This window comes from Oculina patagonica, chromosome 6 (genome assembly GCF_052425735.1).
Source record: "Oculina patagonica isolate OP01 chromosome 6, crgOcupat, whole genome shotgun sequence".
Classification (NCBI taxonomy): Eukaryota; Metazoa; Cnidaria; class Anthozoa; order Scleractinia; family Oculinidae; genus Oculina; species Oculina patagonica.
This window is the reverse complement of record NC_135763.1, coordinates 27,251,490-27,273,792: the sequence shown is the minus strand read 5'-3', so window position 1 is coordinate 27,273,792 and position 22,303 is coordinate 27,251,490. Positions and strand designations below refer to the sequence as shown.

The 22,303-nt window shown below is 36.9% G+C and overlaps 1 protein-coding gene across 1 annotated transcript; it reads right to left on the bottom strand.

The window, feature by feature from the left end:
- Positions 1–30: 30 nt before the first annotated feature.
- On the bottom strand, positions 31–21,967 carry LOC144658114 (1-phosphatidylinositol 4,5-bisphosphate phosphodiesterase eta-2-like). Its single transcript, XM_078518452.1, has 26 exons — positions 21,356–21,967; positions 20,986–21,132; positions 18,248–18,448; positions 16,781–16,820; positions 16,251–16,380; positions 15,880–15,989; positions 15,406–15,472; positions 14,780–14,873; positions 14,289–14,406; positions 11,403–11,488; positions 10,896–11,016; positions 10,470–10,555; positions 10,066–10,145; positions 9,263–9,370; positions 8,568–8,750; positions 7,573–7,665; positions 6,200–6,244; positions 5,981–6,080; positions 5,329–5,508; positions 4,811–4,918; positions 4,024–4,094; positions 3,145–3,204; positions 2,560–2,644; positions 1,216–1,362; positions 857–939; positions 31–431 (listed from the first exon to the last, which is right to left on the bottom strand). The coding sequence occupies exons 1-26, from the start codon at positions 21,489–21,491 to the stop codon at positions 336–338; spliced, it is 2,775 nt and encodes a 924-aa protein (XP_078374578.1). The 5' UTR covers positions 21,492–21,967; the 3' UTR covers positions 31–335.
- Between the last annotated feature and the right edge of the window lie 336 nt (positions 21,968–22,303).

The window sequence follows — 22,303 nt, the reverse complement described above, 5'->3', positions numbered from 1 at the left end:
TCTTTTAATTCGCGACTTTTTATAACGCTGTTTCACAAACTTTTATACCGAGCCAAAGTTTCGTTCTTCGAAAGATTAGCAAGTAACGTGAAGTATTCTTTTGCTTTAAGGTGACAGCTTGTGGCTTGTTTTGCTTCTTTGGTAGCAACAAGATTCGGAAACATTGGAGCTACTTTTACGATTTTTTATAAAACACGGTCCTTATTTTCTGGCACGGTCGGTTATTGGGTTTTGTAAGTAGCTAGTTCAATATCCTGGCCATGGTTTTAATTTATTCCAAGAGTTAAGTACAGGCACACAATGAACAATTCGATGTTTATGTAGTTAGAATTGTCCTAAAACACGGAAGTGTCCCTTCGCTGTCTTTTCTTAAATTTGACTCCTCCTGAATATCTTCTGTCTGGGTTGTGCATTTCCAAACCATCTATTATCTGCAAGGAAAGTAAACATCAATAATTATTTTTGAGAAAATGTGGTAATCTGGGCCGGCAAAATCCGCGCGAGTGCTCATGGGATTATCATTATCATAAGGAACACAAGAAAAATGTATAACGGGATGGAATGGTGGGAGAAACGCCTGACGCGATAGTTTATACTCTATATACTATATAAGTTATAACTTTTTGTCAGTGAAAAAAATAAGCTATATCGTGTGTTTCTATTTCTTCATTTACTCTTGCTCGTATACTACAGTCGATCCCCAGCTGAAATTTCAAGCCTATATTGACAGAGTAAAAGAGCTGTTAGCTTATGAAAGGTTTCGACCTTTAATTGTGATTTGACTCGGGAAATTTTGTTATTTTGGAAAACTGGTCGCTGTTTCGAATGGTAAAAAAAAAATCATGTGACATTATACCTTTTCTCCTTGGTAATCTACAATTGTCACGTGAACAAAAATTGAAGCCTGCTGGTCCCCTTCGAGATGCACATGCCTGAAACCTTAAAACAATAGTAATTAAGTAAGCAAGCAAGTAAGTAAGTAAGTAAGTAAGTAGATTAATTATTAAGTATAATTGAACGCATAGCTGAGTGTGCAGGTAAAGTAAACAAGTTAGTAAGAACGTTATAAATACGTGTGTGAATAAAAGAATGAATAAATGATTATAGTCGTCTTAACGTAGTGAATGTAACAGTATGAAAGCATGAAGGAACAAACAAACGAAAAAACAAAAGAAAAAGAAACGAGTAAATTAGTTTTAATTTAACAGATTTTACCTGGCATGAGGCTTGAGAATGGAAAAGTGACTTGACCAATGAAGTCTCTGCCAATAGGATCCTCGTCCCACACAACAAAACGAAAATTGGCCAGATCAGGAAAAGTAAGAATAAAGGTAATGGTCTCGTCCCAAACTGGATTGAAGCCTGAAAATTATTACGAAAACAATTCATGTTTTCATTTTTCGTATTAGTAGCGTTCTCGTTGTCGTCACCAGAAGGTAAGGATTAAAATGTTTTCAATTTAAAAGGGCATTGTCAACGTTCTAGCATACGTTATTTCATAAACCTTCCAAATCGAGATCTTCCATCCACCCCTTTTGATACTGGATTGAAGGTATCACGGAAGGAAAATTGGCATTTTCGTCCCAAGTGAAATTGTGAGCAATTTGTTATGATAATATAGACCATAATAAGCAACGTCAGCATTTTGTTTGCAATTATGATGTTGCGCAACATTAGGCTTATTTGAGAACACATTTAGGTGAGAGCCTAAACTTTTATGTGGAATTTGATCTACATATATTGGTCTATAAAACAGTGTCTCAGATTTTTCTTTTCTTGCTCCATTATTTTTTTATAATTTTTTAAACTTTAAATGGCGTTTTTAGGGCTTCTTTAGGATTAAAATTCATAAAAAATTAATAGAGCAAGAAAAGAAAAATCTGAGACACCGTTTTTTAGACCAATGTATGTAGATCAAACTCCACATAAAATTTGAGGCTCTCACGAAAATGCGTTCTCAAATAAGCCTAATGTTGCGCAACATCATAATTGCAAACCAAAAGGCTGACGTTCTTTATTATGGTCTATATGATCAAAACAACGTCCAAAATTAAAATCTTTATTCAGTAAGTTTTTAGAAAATATATACTTTATTGGAGTTAACATTGATAGATTGCTCACAATTTCACTTGGAACGAAAATGCCAATTGTCCTTCCGTGATACCTTAAAATTGGAATTCTACAAGTTAAAAATGACCGGCTAGAAAGAGGTTTAAAAAAGCTTTTTGATAAACAAACATTGATAAAATGTTTTTCAAATTCACCTACTTTATTCCCAGCCTTCTAATTTTCATTATTGACAAATTGCGAGGGCATATATTGAGAATATCAAAGCAAAGGTCTAGACCGTATTGAAACGGCAGAGCGAGGTATTACAGTCCCTATATACGGTCTTTGCTAACAAAAAAAATATACTAAAGCTTTGTTTATTTCACGACTTGAAAAGAATTCTTACGATATCAGTTTTACTAGCCTTAAATTTGGGTCGGAAAAATAAATCTGAAGTGCCGCACGCCAAGTGAATTGCTTATGTGTGTGTGTGAGGCTTTTTTTGATTACCGTTGTCCATAATTGTTTTCGTGCGCCGTTTGCAGTTGTCAGCTGGGATCCCTATCACTTCTATTTCCACGTACGGATCAATGATCTGTAACAATTATAAGCTATATATGAGTATTGTAGTTTTAAATGAATGTCAGGTCAAAATTAGTTCAAAATAGTTTGATATGCATTTTCCTATGTTCCAGATTGATTACAATTACATAGAAATACAAAAAATCATCTTGGAATTATTGTAAACTACAACAAAAATGACGCATTTTGTACGACTGCCATGCATATATTTAAAAATAGATCCAGATATTACTGACAAAATTATACCTAAATATGCTTCAATGGACTTTCGACTTGTGCAATAGCAGCGTTTTACTGGACCGATCAAAATCTATAAAGGTTAGTTATAGATCAGAGTTAACATGGCAACATACGCCGATTGCAGAACGAACTTGTCGTGGCCAACTCATATTATGATTATGTCTGAGACTTTGAGACCTTGCATAGCTAGGGAGAACAACGGAGTTCGTCAGATGGCTTTTGGACGTGAAACAGTTTGGATGCGTTCAAACAGTATACGGAAGTTATGCTTACCTCACCACGGTCACCTAATATACTGTCTTTTGGTTTGGGTAACTGCTGACCACTGATTACCTAAGTCAAAGGAACAAAAACAAAACTAAATAAAATGCAGACAGGGAAACGACTATAATTAATGCAGAGGTGATTATGTGCAAAGTAACATTTCCTTAGTACATGGTTTAATCCCAGGTGTACCAGTTACTCGTGTAGTTAAAACGTAGCGTGGCAGTAGTTCTGAAAATAACTAATGTTGGTGTCTGATGCTTCGACAACTAAAGCAATAGCCATGCTCAAAGTCAAGTCAAAACATTGCAGGTGTTAAGTGAAACGCCATCGACTTTGAAAACGCGGAGATAATTGACAAGGGAAACAATCGTATTAGAAAGACACTTGAATCGTGGCACACGGCAAAAACGGTCGAGGCCGACAACAATTCGTGCCCTCTGCCAGGACAATATAACATTCTTTTAAACAAACAATGATTTATACACTTTTAGCATTCCGTTCAACATTCTTTTACACATACTTTTAACTTTTTAATTTATGCGATTCGCTAGTCATATTTAAATTTTTTAGGTCCATTTTATCACTTCATTTTTATCCGTCGAAGACAGCAGTCTGGCTGTCGAAAGCTAATAATTTTTAAGATATTTTTAACAGAGAACGCTTTTTATCTTCTTGAAACGTTTTTGTTGCTATGTTGTTAAATGCTACGCTAAGGAGCGCGATTCCATTTCTTGAAGAATTCCATATTCAATTTCATTTCATTTGTCCTCTAATGGATGTAGGCAGGAGTTAAAGCATAGTAATTCACCTCAGAAGTCCATGTTGATATTGAAACCGTAAGTGGGTGTATGTACGTCGGTTGAGAGCCATTCTGTTACATCTTACCTTTATCCTGCAAAGCTTTCTATTGACCCCGGTGATTTCTTGTCTTGTCATTGGATCAAACTTTGGGTCAGCTGAAATTCAACAGGGATCACAACGGATACACTTTTTTTTATTAATAGAATGTCGAGCGTGTATATGCATGGTAAATGTGAGGCCAAATCTATTAAAAGCTGGCACTTGTTATCCTGAGGCACATTACTAGTGAAATTTAATGGATCAGTACATCAGGTACATGCACTTTGATCATCTCCAGACTAAGGTAACCACAAACCTAGCAGTGGACAGCTGTTTTGTCCTCTTAGGGAGGAAACAGGTAGTCTAAAACTACTGGTGCGCTCGTCCCCAGAGATCCACCTTGTGTACCACAACTGTTAGATCACTAAGCTAGGGTGGGGCAAATAAGAACTTTCTCTTATTCTCCACAATGCCATATGCAGTACTGAAGAGTCCCAAAGAGGACGAAACAGCTGTATACTGCTTAGCTTGTGAGTTACCTCAGTCTGGAGATAAGCAAATTGCACATACCTGAGCGTAGTGAGTCTATTTCACTATTAATTAACATAAGTGTACAAATATGTTAAATATGGTCGTAGTAAAGCAAAAAACTTATCGTAAATATATATATATATATATATATATATATAAAAAAACTGTGGATAGTTCGGTGGTTTCCGTTCTTCGGACTTCTTATATATTTCCAATGCTTTTTTCCAAAAAATAAATTAGTATGCAATGTTAAAACTGGCATTTCTACAATAGTACCTTCAAACAAAAATTCCTAGAATACCTTCGCACATGACATCTGGCTTCAAAACATAACCACAGTTTCCATTGGACTTGAATTTTCCCCGGTATATTTGCATCATCCGTCCATCCGTTTGATAATTAAGTGCAACTACAAGAAGAAAAAGAGTGCGATAAGCGACTTATCATCTGCAGTCAACTGATAGCTATGAAATAGTAGTTGTAGTTAAAAAGTGTTCAATGAAAAAAAAAAAAAAAACAAGAACTTGACGTTGAGGAACCACTTTTTATTTGCAATACTTGAAATTCTGTGTGAGATTTGTTTCAAATACAAAGAAGCTATGCAGTGGGCCAAGCATCTTGAAAAATTCAGCTTTAATTTTGCAATTATAATCAGTGTCAAGCCTAGCAATTTTTTTCCTTATTACAGCTGCGTTTTCAGAGTCATCCTTCCAAACTAATAGTTATTATGAGATTTTATTTGGTTTATTTAATTGTTTTTTAATTGATGTTGTATTTAAGAATTACATAACGACTTTAATGGGCTAAAAATGTATTTACCAAGCTGGCAGCCACAATTCCAGAACGCTTGTGGATTCGGATTGCTCGAGTCAATTCTGTATCCTGATGGGTATATCCGGCAAAGCTTGTATCTTGTGTATCGCACGAATTGTTCGCCTTTGGTGTCAACATATCTGTATGCTTTAGACTCGGGCACTGAGATTACTTCCCAGAATGTTTCTGTAAAAACCAAAAGCATTATCATTTCACTTGCAGTGCAAAATGAAAATTTCACTTAAAGTGGCTGTGTAAGGTCTATTTTATTAAGTTTTGCCAAATATTCGCTATGAAACGTAATGTTTGCAAAGAACTTGTTTTTATAGATGCAACCAAATGTGTCTCGTCGCTTTTGTCCATCCGTACCATATTTTGTATTTGGCGTGTTATTTCAACGTTCCTTCCCTGTTTTAATAGGTTATTTTTATATTTTAACGAATTCGATGGTCATTCCCGATGCCTAAATGTAGCTAAAATCCGTGACACAGTCCCTTTAAGCGCTTTCTGAGACAAGTAGCTTCCAACGGGTACGAAACCAACTCATTGTCGTGCTCCTTTTACTGTTTGTGGTTCAAGTCAGTTAAAAATATATTTGTCTAATAATTGTTTTTTTTTTTAATTTAACTTAAATAAAATCGTAAGTTTCTTCACCTACCATTTTCATTGAGATCCAGTCCTTTAAATGTAGTTGACCTCGTATAAGCAACAAGATCAGATAGGTGTCTGCTTAACTTGATAGTTCTTCTAAAATCATCCTTATGTGAGGCAAAAAATATCTATAAGGCACTCATTTTTTCTACTACACTATAAAAAGTATATCATTTAATTGCGATAACAATAAAAGGGCAAAGAAAAGATCCAGAGTATTACTCACCTCATTCTTAGAAGGTTGTCTCTTTTTACTTCGTCGTTTCACTTTCTGAAAAACAAAGAAACAAAACAATTAACATTCTAGCTCAGAGGTGTAAAGTAAACTCAACCGCAAGGTCTGCGACGGCAGGCACAAGCTCAAGCACGGACTGGCCAATACAAAGCAATCATCAAGAACTTAAAAAAATAACGATAGCAAACAAGAAAACAGCAAACACAAGTGTTCGCTTGCATAGGGTAAATCAATAAATCATCGATTGCAGTCAGAATTCATTTAGTTAAAGCAATAAAACGGAACAAAACAAACACAATGAGAAAGATAGATGTCCGTTACCTTTGTATGATTGTGGATGACTTCTAAGCGAATGTGCGAATCCTCTAAAAATGAGTAGCTCCGGTGAGTAGAGAACTAAAAAATTTTTGCTCAATCGATCTGACTGAGTTTCTCATCGATCGCCAAAACCGCCGTGTTTACGATCATTTCTAACGCCTTGAGAACCATCTCTTGAAAATGTTTTCGGTCCAAAAGTCTTGGTAGTTAATTTGAAAAATTCCCAATGTTTAAAATATCAAGGACTGGGACTGGTTTCTTTCAAATCAAAGGATTTTCATTCACCAAAAGCGGCCATTGTTTACTTGCCTGGATGTCAAAGGTGGCGTGGCTAAGTAACCAAGCCTTTAAAGCTATAATCACCTCGCGCGGGGTGATTATAGCCTCATAAGCCGAGCTTCTCGACCAATCAGAATGCTTCAATTATTATAATCACCTCTGAAATTATACTAACTGCAAATAATCGGCTTTTTTTCATGAACTCACACATGCACATCCGTTATGCTTTGGCTTCACTAATTTGCACTTGCTTTATACATGAACACTTCGGAGGCCTTGCGTAACGCATATGAACCAGGCCTGCTGTATAGTAATAAAAATGACACCTAGCCGCGAAACACTTCATTTAATGCCTTCGACGTAAGGCACCCAATTTCTTGCAATAGAAAGTTTTGATATAGCCCGAAGAGAGATTTAATTATTATATTAACAGCCGCACATCGTTTTGTTTGAAAGGGTCTAATGGGACAACAACCAATGTCGCTTTTGCAATTCTGGGAGAAAAGCCCGGAGGTACTCCCAAACTGGACTATACGGGAGGCTCCGCCCGAAAGGGGTAACTTTTCAGGCTGCATGTACATGAAAGGGTTAGTATTTCACGAGTTGGAGTGAACAAAAGGTAGGGAAAACTGTCATTTAGGCTTTTAAAACGGTCTTTCAAAATAATATGTCGAAAAGACCACCGAACGGTCGATTTATCTAAGTATTTAAATCGATTTAATTTTGTCTTTATTCGATTGATGTGTATTTCTAACAAAAAATCTTACCTTATCCTTCTCACTGAAGCTTTGAGCTTTTCTTATCTCAGTTGTTTGAGGATGCTGGTGAGTGATATATTTAGCGGATAGGGATCGTTGCAGCTAGGAAGTATAAATAAACAATAATTATATTGTCAATCATTGCCGATTCTGTTGACGACATAATTATTTTCATTATCGAATTAATTACCTTCATTATGTCCCGGGGGGGGGGGGGGGTCACTTCCTATAAATGGGCTAATGGGGATGTGCCGCTGGATGGGGTCGCATTTTCACGACTGGACTGACTATAATGGTGTCGCCCTTTCAAGCATTTTTTATAGGGTGACTAGAATGGGGTCACACTTTTCCGGGATTTTGAGAGAACGAAAATCTGGCAAGTTGTAATTTATGAACGGAAATATTCGCCGAAAAAAATGTTACCGTATTTATTGCTGTTGTTCAATATTTGACAAACAGCTCCCAGAAAGTGACTAAGTTGGGGTCGTAAAAATTAAATGTACCCAAAAGTGACTAAGATGGGGTCTATAATTGGCCATAGAATAAGACTATAATGGGGTAGGGGTTCTGAGAGGCCAGCGGCACATACCCAACAAAAATTTACCCAAGTACCCCCCCCCCCTCCCCGGGCATTATGTTTCCATGCTTAGTATTGCATCGTAGACGTTTTCCTCTTTTAGACGTGCCGTAGCTACAAATTAACATTTATGTTTCTTCTAACCCCGGAGTTTGCGAAGTTCGTATTATTATAATTATGGCCACTTTCACTCACACTGAACAATTAAAATCGTGCTTCGAAATCGCACAGAATATCACCGGATGCTTAGTATGCATGGTCATCGAGGCAATTTAAAGGTGGGGAGGGTGTCATCTTTCTTAACTTTTTGCAAAGTAAAGCTAGCATCCCACCATCGCGGTGATGGCCATCACTACCAGCACCATCATTAACACAAATATCAATGAAAAAAAAAACAAAACATGAAATTAAGTCATTAATTACCCACCCTTGGGACACTCTTCGGAGCTTCTTTTGAAACTGGTTCTTCCAGGGCCACCGACGTCACAATTGCCGAGCTTAGGTCGCCACGAGCGTCGCTTTCTTCGTCGTCTTTGTTTAAACGGAGTCGGTGTAACGAAGCCAATGTGCGACGCCATTTGCGCTCCTTTGCCTTCTGCTCCAATGTGTTCTATTTATGAAATAATTATCAAACAACAACAACAACAAACCTTAACTGTCCTTTCTTATTTTTTAATTCAATATAGCACTGGCTGCCTGAAATAATCATAAGGGCTAGGGAAGCCAGGCAGCCGGTTGATATAAGCATACAATGGCGTGAGAACATTAAATAGAAAACATTTTGAAGAAGAGAGGAATAAAAAAAGGGCACGTACTTCTTTCTGAAACTCATAACACTCTTAAAATTACTTCCAGGTGGGTGTATATTTGTATTTTTATTTCACAGTAGAACCAATCCACAATGGCCACCCTGGGGTAGAATTTCAGTACGGGGATGAAGAGTTGTCAAGCAGGTTCGTAAAAGATTTCAATAAACTTCCCATTGTAAGTTTAAGTGTTGATTTTGGTTATTAAAAGTTGACACACAGCAGTTTAACGATAGGAGTTGATCAGCCTATATGATGGTGTTTTATCCATATTTTTGTAATTGGAATAATTTCCAAAGCTTTCTATTATTCTCACCTCAATATTTTTGCACTTAAAGTATTCCTCCATCTCGTCAGCTGAATCTTCCTCTGTAACCTCGCCTTCGTCTAAGTCTTCCTCAAACGCCGCTGGCAATTTTTTGGCCTTGAAGTTGTATTTGGAAAATAAACATTATTTTAGTAGGGATAAATTATAATATTATAATTGTCTTTATAATCTTAAAGTAATGCATTGCTAATTGAGCTGCCGAATAATCAAAATGTGAACTAGCTACAGACTTCGGTAAAATATACTTACACGAAGGTGTAAATAGGTTCGCAGATCTACGGATTTGGCATTAAAACGCACACAGATCGTGGATTTTTGCTTTACATTGAGCGGATTCGTCGCGAATTTCGAAAATACCGCAGTTCGCAGAAAATTGGATCACTTTGATTGGTCCTCGATGGTATGTTGGCAGAATTGTCGCAAAAACAAGCAACGGAACTTCTTAAAATTGGCATAAAAACAACATTTCCTGTCCGTTGCAGTAAACCTATGCCACACTAAGTTTTCGAATAATGCGGATTCGGTTTTGAACGAAAAAAAAAGCAGTGATTGACAGATTGGGCCAAAAAATACCACCGATCGGCGGATTTGCGTACCCCTATTCACCCCCCGCGGATTATACAAGGGTATACTCTGCCTTTCTGAAACCTTAGCTACGTTCTGAAAATTATTTAAAATAATTAAGCCCGGATAAATCGTGTCCTTAGGTACAACAAAAACTCCAAAAATATTAAAAGCACACGTGTGAGTTTCCAAAAACTGATGTAAGAATAACGCCAAAGGAATCTTACCTTAATTAAAATTTTACCCATCAAACACTGTGGTGAGGGCAAATCTGTTCCATCAAAACTTGTCTCATATATCAGTTTATGTGGAAAACGTTAAGGATCTATATAATGCATACACGAGACCAGAAACAACATGGAAGGTTGGAAATGGGGGTTGGGTACAGCGGAAAGTTCAGGGTATTACTACCCTGCCTCTTTGCTTGAGAGGGGAAAGATGCAGAAAATGCCTTATTTCACAAACTCTGCGTGCAAGAATTTCTAAGGAGTATGCCTCTAACCCCACTCCTGCTCATACTCACCTCTTTCTCGTTACCGAAATTCTGGATCAGCCTTTGAACGGAAAAGTGATAATAAATGAAGTTGAGACAATCACATGGAAATGATGGCGAAAATGTAATAAAGGATATCTTTGAAAATGTCCCGCATAAGCCTTGCCATAACTTTTTGCTGGCTGACACTACAGTGATTCTCAAGAGAAAGTATAACTGGATATCTGTAGGGAAGAAAACAATATATGCTATGTTAAAGATGCAAATAGTTAATTAACAATACGATTGCCTACTATAGAGTTCTAGCCACTCTAGGCTTTCCTTTCCTAATTGACTTAATTTTCCTTTATTGGCAAAAAGTTCCCACTTCGTCTTAAAGTTATATTTCACAACAAGTAGTTAATCCTTCGTGGATTTTAGTTTTCTTTTATGTTTAATATCCTTTGCTTCTATTAGTTGGCCTGCGGGGAGCATAAATGTTATCACTTATATCAAACAAAACAGTCTATTGTTGTTGTTATTGTTGTTGATGTTGTATCGATAAACAAAGACTAGTGTGCTTACTTGTTGTTAAGGAAGGCAAAGTCGTTGATGTTGAGAATGATGTAACGAAATTTGACTTTGGATGTCATCGTGTAGCCATGATAAACCACAGGTTCACCGTCTTTTCCATCCCAGCAATCAACTGCAAAAAATAAAGGAAAACGACTTCATTGTTGGAGTTTAAGTTTAATTGGATTACAATTCTAAAATTAATGCCTGCGCTTGCTTGTGTTTTGGGTAACAAGCATGACAATTGCCAAATACTTATGTGTTTCGGAAATGGTTTCCCAAAAGAAGGGCGAAAACAAGGGAATGAGGTTATCATATAACTGTGCCTTCGATGGCTGAGGTGGTCTCAAATTAGAGGAGTGAGTGCCGATTCTCATTTGCCAACCGGAAATATAATAATACTAGCGTTTCGATGAATGTCAGCTTTACTGATGGACAGTAAGGATAGGTCATGGTATTGCTAAAAACGTAACTGTCCAAATAATAAACAAAATAAAATCTAAGAACCCATAGGCTTACTCTCAATACACCGGCAACCCGACTGTAGGACTCTTACGTACATGTCCATACTTGAATTTGAGGTCAGCTGGTCTCCGAGTAGGTAGCTGCGTTATTAAAAGATCAGTATTTTTATTGAAATATTTTTCGTAACAAGCCATGAAAACAAAATAATATTAGATGAAAGGTCAATTTTATTAATTTACGTAATTGTGTTTTACTGGCCAGCAAGTACCCGATTATCTGGTGTGAATAAGGTGCTCTAGATAGCTCATTCATACATAAGCATTTGGTGGCCGTTTGCATGTTATGATAAGATAAGATAGGATTTTATTTACCTCTCCAAAAATGGTTTTTCAGGGCAAATTACAATAAAATGTTAAAAATGTACAGCTAAAAAATAAAATCATTCTAAATATTAAAAAAGGTTACGTTTAAAAGGGTTCTATGTTTCAATAAAATTCTTCCAAGCGCGACGTTTTATAGCATCCTTAAAAATACTCAAACTATTAACGTCTGTTAGGGTCCTTGGTAGTTCGTTCCAAAGCCGAGTAGCTCTGAATACAAATGACTGCTGGCCTGTAGCTGTTTTGAATAGCGGGACATCCAACTTGTTTCGGTGTCTTGTATTGATAGAATGGACGTCAGCTCTAACAATAAATTTGCTGCGCAGATATGCTGGTGCTTGTCCGTGCAAACATTTATAAGCCATTACAGCGTCTCTGACTTCAAGCTGCCAAGCAGCTGGCAACCAATGGAGTTGCTTTAACGTAGGGGTGATGTGATCAAATTTCCTTGTTCCGGTGGCAACCCTAGCCGCAAAGTTTTGCACTTTCTGAAGTCGAGCAATGTTTTTCTTTGGTGTACTGGCCCAAACTGATGAACAATAAAACATTTTGCTGAAAACCAGAGAATTGATGGTGGTTATTAGCGTTGGTTTATCAAATAGATGTTTTACACGGTTTATTTGACACAAGCTAGCAGTACATTTGGACACTACATCAGTCACATGTTCGTTAAAACTTAGGTGTTTATCAACTACAACACCCAAATCCTTCGCGGAATGTGACGGCCGTATCTCCTTGCCAAGTAAGGTGATGCTAAAATCCTCCGGCATACATGCTAACATCTGTGAAGTTCCAAGCAATAGCAGCTTAGTTTTATCTGGATTAATAAGAAGGCTATGTGTGCAACACCAGGCGGCAATCTTCTGGAGATCCGCGTTCAACTGAGCTGCAGTCTGGTCTGCTTCTTGCACAGGAAACGACAAGTAGAGCTGCGAGTCGTCGACATAGCTCTTCAGTGAGCACCCGCCAGGGACAGTTGGTAGGTCGTTGATATAGATGTTAAACAATGCAGGTCCCAATATCGACCCCTGAGGAACACCATGTGCTACTATACGGGAATCTGACAATTCACTTCCTATTCTCACTGACTGACTTCTATCTGTCAAATAACTCCTAAACCATCTCACGGCATCTCTCGAAACACCCAGTGAGCGAAGTTTTTTCAGCAAGAGCCCATGTTCAATACTGTCGAACGCCTTTGACAAATCAAGCAGTACTAAGGCTGTAACTTGCTTTCGATCCATCGCCTCAAAGAACAAATCAGTCATAAAGATATTCAGTGTTTCTGTAGAGTGTTGTTTCTTATTTCCGTTCTGGTGTTCGGTGAGACAGTTCCTACGTATCATGTACTCTGTTAGTTGGTTAAGTGCTGCACGCTCACAGATCTTAGACAGATCTGGCAGGAGTGAGACAGGTCGATTATTATTAGGAATCTCATGATCTCCATCTTTCAAAATTGGTACAACTTCAGATTCCTTCCAAGCTGAGGGAAAAACTGATGTTAAAAGTGAACGATTCACAATGTCTGTTATGACTGTCAGAATCACTGGGGGGGCATCCTTTATTACCGCCATACTTAACTTATCTTTCCCTGGGGCCTTGTTCGAAGGAAAAGATTGAACAATTTTCCGTATTTCAAAGGATGTAGCTGCTCGAAAATGGAATTCATCTGTTTCAGGTACAATGGGAATCAAAGGGGACTCATAGGAGGGAAGATTGTTCACTAAAGCAAGCCTCTTTGATTCATCTGCAGCACGAGCCCCTACCGTAGTAAAGAACTCGTTAAACTCGTTCGCCAATTCCTTCATATTCTTTGAGTACATCGGCCTTGATTTCTCCTTTGAGGGGATACAGTTACGTATAACCTTCCACCTAGCGCTGATACTCTGATTGTCGTCCATCTCCTTCTGAACATATTTCTTCTCTGCCTCGCGTAGTTTTCTCTTAACTTCATTGCGACAACAAAGATAGTCATGCCAGTCTATAGCCATGCCTGACTCACAAGCAATTGTGTGTAATCGATCTCTTTTGTCCATGAGTTCTTTAATTTCTTGATCCACAAAAAGGCATTGCCTGTGTCTGATCTTCACCTTCCTTATTGGAGCGTGACTTTCTAAAATTTCGAGAAAGGTCTCATTAAAGTGATATAGCTTTTCATTGACGTCATCGACCAGACTGTTTTCATGCCAGGGTACTTGAGTTAGGTCACTAACAAAGCTCTCAGGATCGTAATGCTTGTAATTCCTGGCGATTACATAGGTAGGTGGTGGTTTTTGCATATTCAAATTCAGTACCGCATAAACTAAGTAATGGTCACTTATATGCGTCTTCATCACACCACTTTCGGCAATTAGTGCTGAATTGAATGGTGCAATATAGTTAACATGCAGTTACTGACTAATAATATAGTGCAAAATATCTTCATGTTTTATTTGTGAAGTATTTTTTACAATATTTTAATTATAAAAAGCTGGTATATCGGTAGAAACTTCCTCTGACATCCAGAAAGTCACAATAAACAGTGGTTGTAAGATGAAAAAAAAAAAGGATGAAAACTTACGTGTTATGTGAGGAAGCGACAAAGTAGTGAGACAAAGGCCGTGTCATATCTTGGTTTACTTTGGAGTGCTCGGGGTTGAAAATGTCACCCTCTGGACCAAGTAAGTAACTCGTAAAACCTGTAATTGAAAAAGGCAGTGTAATTATGCTATACAATTTTAAGTTAGTTATTTGGCAAACGTGTACACACTCACAGTTTAGACATCGATTATTGATCAAAACGAATTGAAACTCTAAACAAACAAACAAACAATTAAACAAACAAATAAAACAAACAAACAAAGCAGTAACAAAAAAGGTTATGCTATTTTTTGTTGAAAAAAATATAATAATAAATAAAAAACACGGATAGTACGAAGGCAGATAAACATGCGTTCATAAATTCCAGGTGCCTCAACAGATAAACTGTCGTCAGCTAATGTTTATAAAAATTAACTGTTGATTACTCTTAAAGGGCCAAAAATTAGTAGAATAATAAAAAAGGCTGTATACCGTCAATTCCAAGGATGCCCAGACTTCGGTTTTCCTGTACGGGTTCACATGTCTGAATGATTTGGGCACAGTGCTCGTCTGTTACATCAGTCATCTATAACCAGGAAGCGTGGATCCAAAAGCATAACATGAAAGCGGAAATAATGCATCAATAACCGCTGGTCGCCATATAATTTTGTTTACTGCTACTTGTATGTATAAAGACTGGGCGCACCATCAGACGATACCACACGCGTAGTATTAAGAAGCTACAAAGCCGGCACTATGATTTTTTTTTAGTTGAAGGTACAAACAATTTACTCTGCCATCCGGATTTCAGTTATATGAAAATAAAAAGGCTCGGTTAATGATAAAGGTGATGTTTTTTAAATAAAGTTCTTATATATCTATCGATGAGAAGGGGTGACGCTCAAAACGTTATATTTCCAAATTTACAACAACGGTATATTTACTTCGATTAACATCATGATCAGAAAATATCACAACAGGAAACATCACGCAGTGTACATAACTAGAACATCTACTTCATTTGGTAAAGAATTGTGATAACAAACCATTAGAGCAAAATACAGGGCAGTAATAGTGGTAAAAAAGACGTGTTATGAAGCTGGTGCAATTTACAATACCTTTTGCTCTGTTTCTAGAAATAATTTAAGTTCCGTGACTGTCATGTGCTCTTTACTATTGCCATATCTGTAAATACGCGATAAAAAGAAATGCAGTGAGTGCCGATGGGACGACAGTAATTAAACACATACGTGCGTATACATACATGCCAACACGGCACATTGCTCAATAACAACGTGCCGGACTGTTTACTTATTACTTTACAGTTGTAAGTTGTCAGCCTTCTTGTTAAATACCATCAATGCTTTCGCTTTCTCGTTGATAAAATATAATAACTTAGTAAATAAGTAAGTAAGTAACGTCTTTATTTATAGAGGATAACTCTTAATAGCTATAAAGCTAACAAACTCGTGGCCCTCCTATTTAGTATAAACTTACATTTCTGAATATGAAACAAGAGGGAAAATAATATTGACGCTTATAATACATAAGTTAAAATACTTCGATACTAATCAGTATAAATTCAATCTTACTTCAGTAGTAGAAGGTAAATTTCCCTCCTCGTCGATATGCTTTTGTAAAAATTGACAAACTCGTTAAAATCCAACAGACCTTCCGAATCTTGATCATCAGTATCGGCAGCCTGTAATTATTGAAAGACAAGTAGCAGATAATAAGCACTCAAAATAAACCCTTAAAATATATATTTTCCATCCTTATATCTTTGCCGTCCACAACAAATCCATCACACGGAGAAAGGGGACCTAAAGTTTTTGATTTCTTGATTTAAATTTCATTTTTGCAAAACTAAACTAAAGAAGTGCCTAAAAAAACGAGACCGATGTAAAAGCAAAGTTATCTTCTTCAATGAGTTCCAAGCTGTCGAGGAAAGAAAAAGACAAACCTTAAAGCTTTCCCTTAATTTTCTGTTTGATATTTTGACGTTGAGTTTGTGCATCAATGAGAAAACCTCATCGACACTGAGAAGTCCATCTCCACTTTTGTCGGCTAAAAGAAACACTTCCTTTAACCATCTAAATAGGCGTCAAGGAAAATGTACACAACTAATAAAACTAGTTATATTAACGACAACAAAAATATATTTCATGACGAGTAGTAAACTGATTAAACAGAAATTGCTGATTGTTTCAAGAAAGATCACAAAAATCACAAAAGATCACCACACATTATTTTTTACAGAAGCTTAATTAGCTGTCATAAATACGTGCTATATACATGCTATATTTCCTTTTAATCACTTAATTAGTAAAATGAAACATAATTATTTTAGTTTCCTTTTCCATATATAAAAATATTTTTATGAAGACAAATACGGGGAATTGAAAAAGTTATCAACTACTCCATATTGTCATATACGGTGTACCCTAAATTAACGATTTAGCTTTGGGAATGATACGGAACTTAAAAGGATACTGATCCCTTGAGGTTTGACGACGAAGTGGCTCATCCTCAGCTGTAAGGTAATTTAATATAAATTTCCCTTTATCAAAAATAGTGTAAACTGATACAATGATAGGAACCGAATTTTGTTTCTGAGTATAGCTGTCCTATTACCGTAACATTCCGGTTATAAGCCCTCGGCTTATACAACTTCGTAAGAGGTTTTGGGTGGGCTTACAAGCGGAAGGGGCTTATATCTGGGAGGGCTTATAAGCGGAATAATAATAATAAAAAAATCGTTTCGAAACGAGCCACGGGATTTTTGATCGAAATACGTTTTTAAGTTAAATACGCATGATAAAGCAACATCTAGCCCTTTTAGTACTGTCATCTGGCAGAGGGGGGCTTATATCCGGGGGTGCTTATAATTGATGTATTTTTTTGTTTCCAGGAAGCTGGGCCTACAAACGGGGGGGGGGCTACTAAGCGGGGGGGGGGGGGCTAATAACCGGAATTTTACGGTATTTTAAAGCAATGGATATTGATCTCATAACAACAAGGCCGTTAAATTCTAGAATCGCATGTTAGAAGTAAATTGAACTCCGACAGACAGGTAGATAGTAAATTAGACAGGCAGACAGACAGACGGGTAGATAGGAGACAGGCAGACGGGCAGACGGGCAGACGGGCAGACGGGCAGACGGGCAGACGGGCAGACGGGCAGACGGGCAGACGGGCAGACGGGCAGACGGGCAGACGGGCAGACGGGCAGACAAGCAGACAAGCGAACAGTCAGTCAGGCAGGCAGACAGGCAGACGGGTAGACGGGCAGGCAGGTAGACAGACAGACAGACAGACAGACAGACAGACAGACAGACAGATAGACAGACAGATAGATAAAAAGAAGCAAACAATGAACGAATATACAGGCGTGTTTATTAGTTTTAACTTAAACTGTTTGTTTGTTATAGTTAAAGCGAATATCTAGCACTCAAAATTAACTGTGATTTAATTTGAAATGTCAGTTCAGCAGTGAGGTTAATTCCACAGTGTAAGAATGAAGCACATACCTGGAAAGATGCCTGGTGTAAGAGTGAGAATAAGAAAAGATGAAGTTGAGTAAAATTAAAGGTGCAAATTGCATTATTTTAAGGTTAGGGCCGCGGCGAGGCGAGCGTATAAGAAAGAAGAATAAGATTGCGGCAACGTTAGTAATGCAACAGGGATTTCACCGCGGGATATTAAGACGACAATATCGCATTTTTTTTTTATTTATTTATTACGAGACCAATGCATCTCAAATATTATGATGTGCGGCTTTTGTTAAGACTTCACCTGACTAAAAAAAGTATAAATACCGGTGTTGAATTCCGTATAGTGTGAACAACAATGTTAATCATTTATATGAGGTAAAATTGAGTAGAGTTTTGCCTAAAGGTGATCACACATTGCGTGTGACATATAGTCGACTCCATTTCGGTCAAAGCCGGCAGATAATACCTGATTTTTTAGCCAATAAATAGCGTAAACCAACAGTCCAATGAAGAGACTCCTCCTGAGTCGGGAACACCAAGTCCAAAGTGGAAAAGTCGTCTCCGTGAATTATGGAAAAGCATCGACTCTCTGTATACACTTCAGGGCATTGAGTGAAGGCATCTGTGGCAGATCCCTCACGAAGTTCTTTTATAGACGCTATTGGGACTAAAAAAGAAAAAAGAAAAACAAAATGTTGTGAAGATAATAACTTGTTCAGACACTTGCCAAATGTATTAGAGTCTCACTATATCAATTCCTACCGGGATATTATGCAATTTGAACAAAAGATACTCACTATTAGAGCAAGGTGAAAAATACTTCTACCCACCCAGCTTGTCTTGCATAATTAATAATTAGAATAGCCTCAGACGATTCTTGTTATCTCAAGAGCTGGACACGATTTTTGAGGGTTTATTTACAAAAACGTCTTGGTGGGCAGGATGCTTGTGCCAAAAACTGCACAGCTTAACAATTTTTCTTTACACGAACTTAGAATATCGTAAAACAAGGACAACAAAATATCATTTTCAAAATATCATTTTCAACCCCGTTTTAATATGTTTGAAATCTCCCTTAATTTGTCATTAAAGGACCAGTCTTAAAAAAGAAATTCAAATCAGTTTTCCCCTTTTTAAATCCTGACAGGGTTATTCACCAGCATTTTTCGTTAACATGAATAATATTTATATAGTTTAACGTTAGTGAAATTGCGTGCGGCTGTACTATCCTTGCGGCTATGAATTTTAATTTGAGTGACAAGTTATAACTATTTGATAGCTATTACTATTTAAGTTTTAAATCTATACAGATGTTTAAATACTCCATATAAGAGTGTACTTTCAAATTCTCGAGTAATTTTATTCAACTGTTTACAGTAATTTCGTTTCTCCTTGTTCTTTAAAAGGAATTCTAACGCCAAACATTTCCATATATCTAGGATTAGTATGGATTAATATATAACGACTTTCACTTACAAGAACCTAGTTTCGCAATGCAGTTTAAATGTGTACAAATATATATTTTGTATATTCTATAACTAAAGACAGAGACTGTACGGACAGTTATTCGAGTTTCACGCACAAAGCGATCATCAGGCTGATGATCGCTTCGTGCGTGAAACTCTGAGTAACTGTCCGTACAGTCTCTGTCTTTAGTTATAGTATTCCGCTCTGCATGCATTTGCACCGAGCTCTTCTACGATTGTGTGAAACCTTTTACATTTCTCTTAGTTTATTTTGTATATTCTCGTCTTATTTCTAACCTTTTTAAATGCTTTTCCTATAAAGTACAATCCCAATTTCTCAAACCTCAAAGCAAAAAAGAACATTCTTTCTAGAAACCGGGAGTTTGAGAAATCAAGAGTAAAATTGCAATGTTTGACTAATAGAAGGAAATTCAAGGGAAACAACTTTAGGTTCGAGTTATCGAAAGGTTCGAGAAATCGACGGTTCGAGAAATTAGGATTTCAAGTATTTCCTTGTTACATGACCTTATCGCTACACCACCAAATTGCTTAAAAAGTGCACTTTTCCATTTCACAATCAAATACATTTACCCACAAAAATGCGGTTAAAACACATTTTCGAAACGGAGTAAAATACTTTTAGATTTAAATAAACAAAGCCTAGAGCTAATGGCAAGTAATTGTGTATACGATTTTTATCCAATCGAAAGAAAATAACTTAATTAACCTCATAAAGCACGTAATCGACGCACTTAATACTGTTTTGGTTATGAAAAGTGTATTCGCACCAAGGTTAAGTGTTTCTAATGAATTATTCCACAACAGGTTTATTAAAACGTTTATTAAAACCTCTCGAGGTGGAAGAAACTGAAATAAAATTGAAAATGGTGTATTGGTTTGAATTGTGGATTGCTTTCCATTGAAAACTCGAGGGGATATAAGGTTTTATTTACAAGCCGATAAAATGGAATAAAATGGGATTTGTTTGGTTTATGAACTATCAATTATTGATTAAAAGTGGCTACTTTTCTAAAATCACTATCGCTCTTAGGGAGGATTAAAAATACCAAAAAGCATGTTTGCCTTCATCGCTTTGTGCGCAAAAATATGCTTGTCAAACTTTTACGAAAATAATCTAATATTTTTTAGGAAAATAAATGGTTCATGTTGTTATAATTCCCAAATCAATCTTGTCGCTAATTAACCCACTTTAAACAACTAAGAATGGAAGCTTGTACTGTTTCCACCGCGATCCGTATTGTTATTTATTCATGTACTCATGTAAAACTCTTGCTACTTAGTTCTAAAGTAAGAAATACAGCAACTCAGAAATAACGTCGTTACCAGATTTCCAAATTCAAAATTTCATTTTATTTTTAATTAATTTATCTTTCTGACAACATAAATTTTACAGAATTTGGCTTCATGACAATACGAAGAACTTACAAGCAGCGGGTCTGTTTATTCGACATATTACAATAATAAATATAAATTACCCTAGCTTTCAACGTGTATCCCTTTTGAGAAACGATGATCGAAAAATAAGGAAATTTACTGTTTAAAACGGCTTGGAAAATTATTTTAACGATTCCATCCTCGATTTTAAATTGGTTTTACGTTTTCAGAACGTTGTTATAACCACAGAGCAGAAAATATAATACCGCGCTTTATATGTTTTGACTACAATTGTTTTTTAACTTTGGTGTTAAATAAATATGGACACAAAACTAAACCTTACTCTTAGCACGGTCCCCCTTCTTGGATGGAGTCCAGCGGATGTTGACAGCTTCCTGATCGAAGTAATATTTCCGTGGATATTTCTTGGAGGAGCTTCGAAGCTTGATTATATGTGTGCCCTTGTGCATAACATCGATGGAGTCCCCGACTGCAATGAAAGCATGTAGAAGAGCGAATTAATTTCGAACCAAATAACATTATTCGATGCCATCTTGGGGTTAGCAAAATCACAATGTTACGAAGAATGAGAAAAAAGTCGTCTCGATGTATGATGTAGCGCCAAAATATCATAAAACGTAATCAATTTAGGTCAATAAGACGATGCAAATATGTTTCCAGAAACAAGCTAACTAATTGGAATAAGCACTAACCGTTTGCAAATTTGTGATTTTCGGCGCATTTGGGAGCACGGCGGTGTTTGAATTGTCGCCATCTGTCCACCGATTTTCTGGCGATTCTCGCTCCGTGACTCAGGATATCTGGTTCTTGGTCTGTAACACTTGCCATGCTTTACTACATCTTAAGACCCGCCATAGATGCCGTGTGATTTCTCAGAAGGCACCCGGGGAGGATTATGAAAAAAGTGGCATTAGTAGCAGGTGATTAGGCGCTGGGCACATATTGCACTCTAAATGCAAGTTACAAGGAAACTTAACCCGATTGGTCAACAGCTTAAGTGAAACCGGCGTGAGCCAATCAGCCACCTATTGCCTCGAGAGATAACTATTTACCGCACTATTTGTGGTTAAATTATTGTTTTTGAATTCTCACCACAGGAAAACATATGCTTTTGAAACAGCCATAGTATCATCGGTTGAACGAAATTTAAAGTGTAGTTAAAATGTAAAGGGAAACCTCTTATAATACGTTCTTCATGCTATTTCTTTGCCTAGTTCCGTTACCCTGTTCCGTTATTGGCTACTGTGGATTATTCTCCCAGTTCATACTATACCCTAAATGAACTATGATATTGCTTGAAACACACGTTGTAAAATTTTCGTAATAAATTCCCTACCTAATCTGTTTTTTTTTTTTTTACAATGTGCCAAGCTCATCCAGTATGAGGCTGGAATGAAAGCTGTGCGCTCAATAAGACACATAAAAATTGAATAACAGCGTATTCTTACAAGAGTGATTGCAATTATGAATATTTACTTATGCCTTGAAATAATTTTAAGCGCTATGGATTTCGCTATGAACATGATCCCAAATTCTTACCGGACTTCGAGTATCCGTGGCAATTAAAGGGTCAGTGGATAATTTGTTTTTGTCTTTATACGTTGTTAATAAAAGTCTAATATACATAAAAGAGTCAACGC

What these genes read in the sequence shown, in the direction of transcription:
- LOC144658114 (XM_078518452.1), bottom strand. Translation starts at nt 21,491, where the DNA reads ATGGCAAGTGTTACAGACCAAGAACCAGATATCCTGAGTCACGGAGCG. An exon ending in TTTGCCTTCCTTAACAACAA is followed by an intron (nt 10,556 to 10,895) that starts GTAAGCACACTA and finishes TCTTCCCTACAG; the next exon opens with ATATCCAGTTATACTTTCTC. An exon ending in ACTGGATCTCAATGAAAATG is followed by an intron (nt 5,509 to 5,980) that starts GTAGGTGAAGAA and finishes TGGTTTTTACAG; the next exon opens with AAACATTCTGGGAAGTAATC.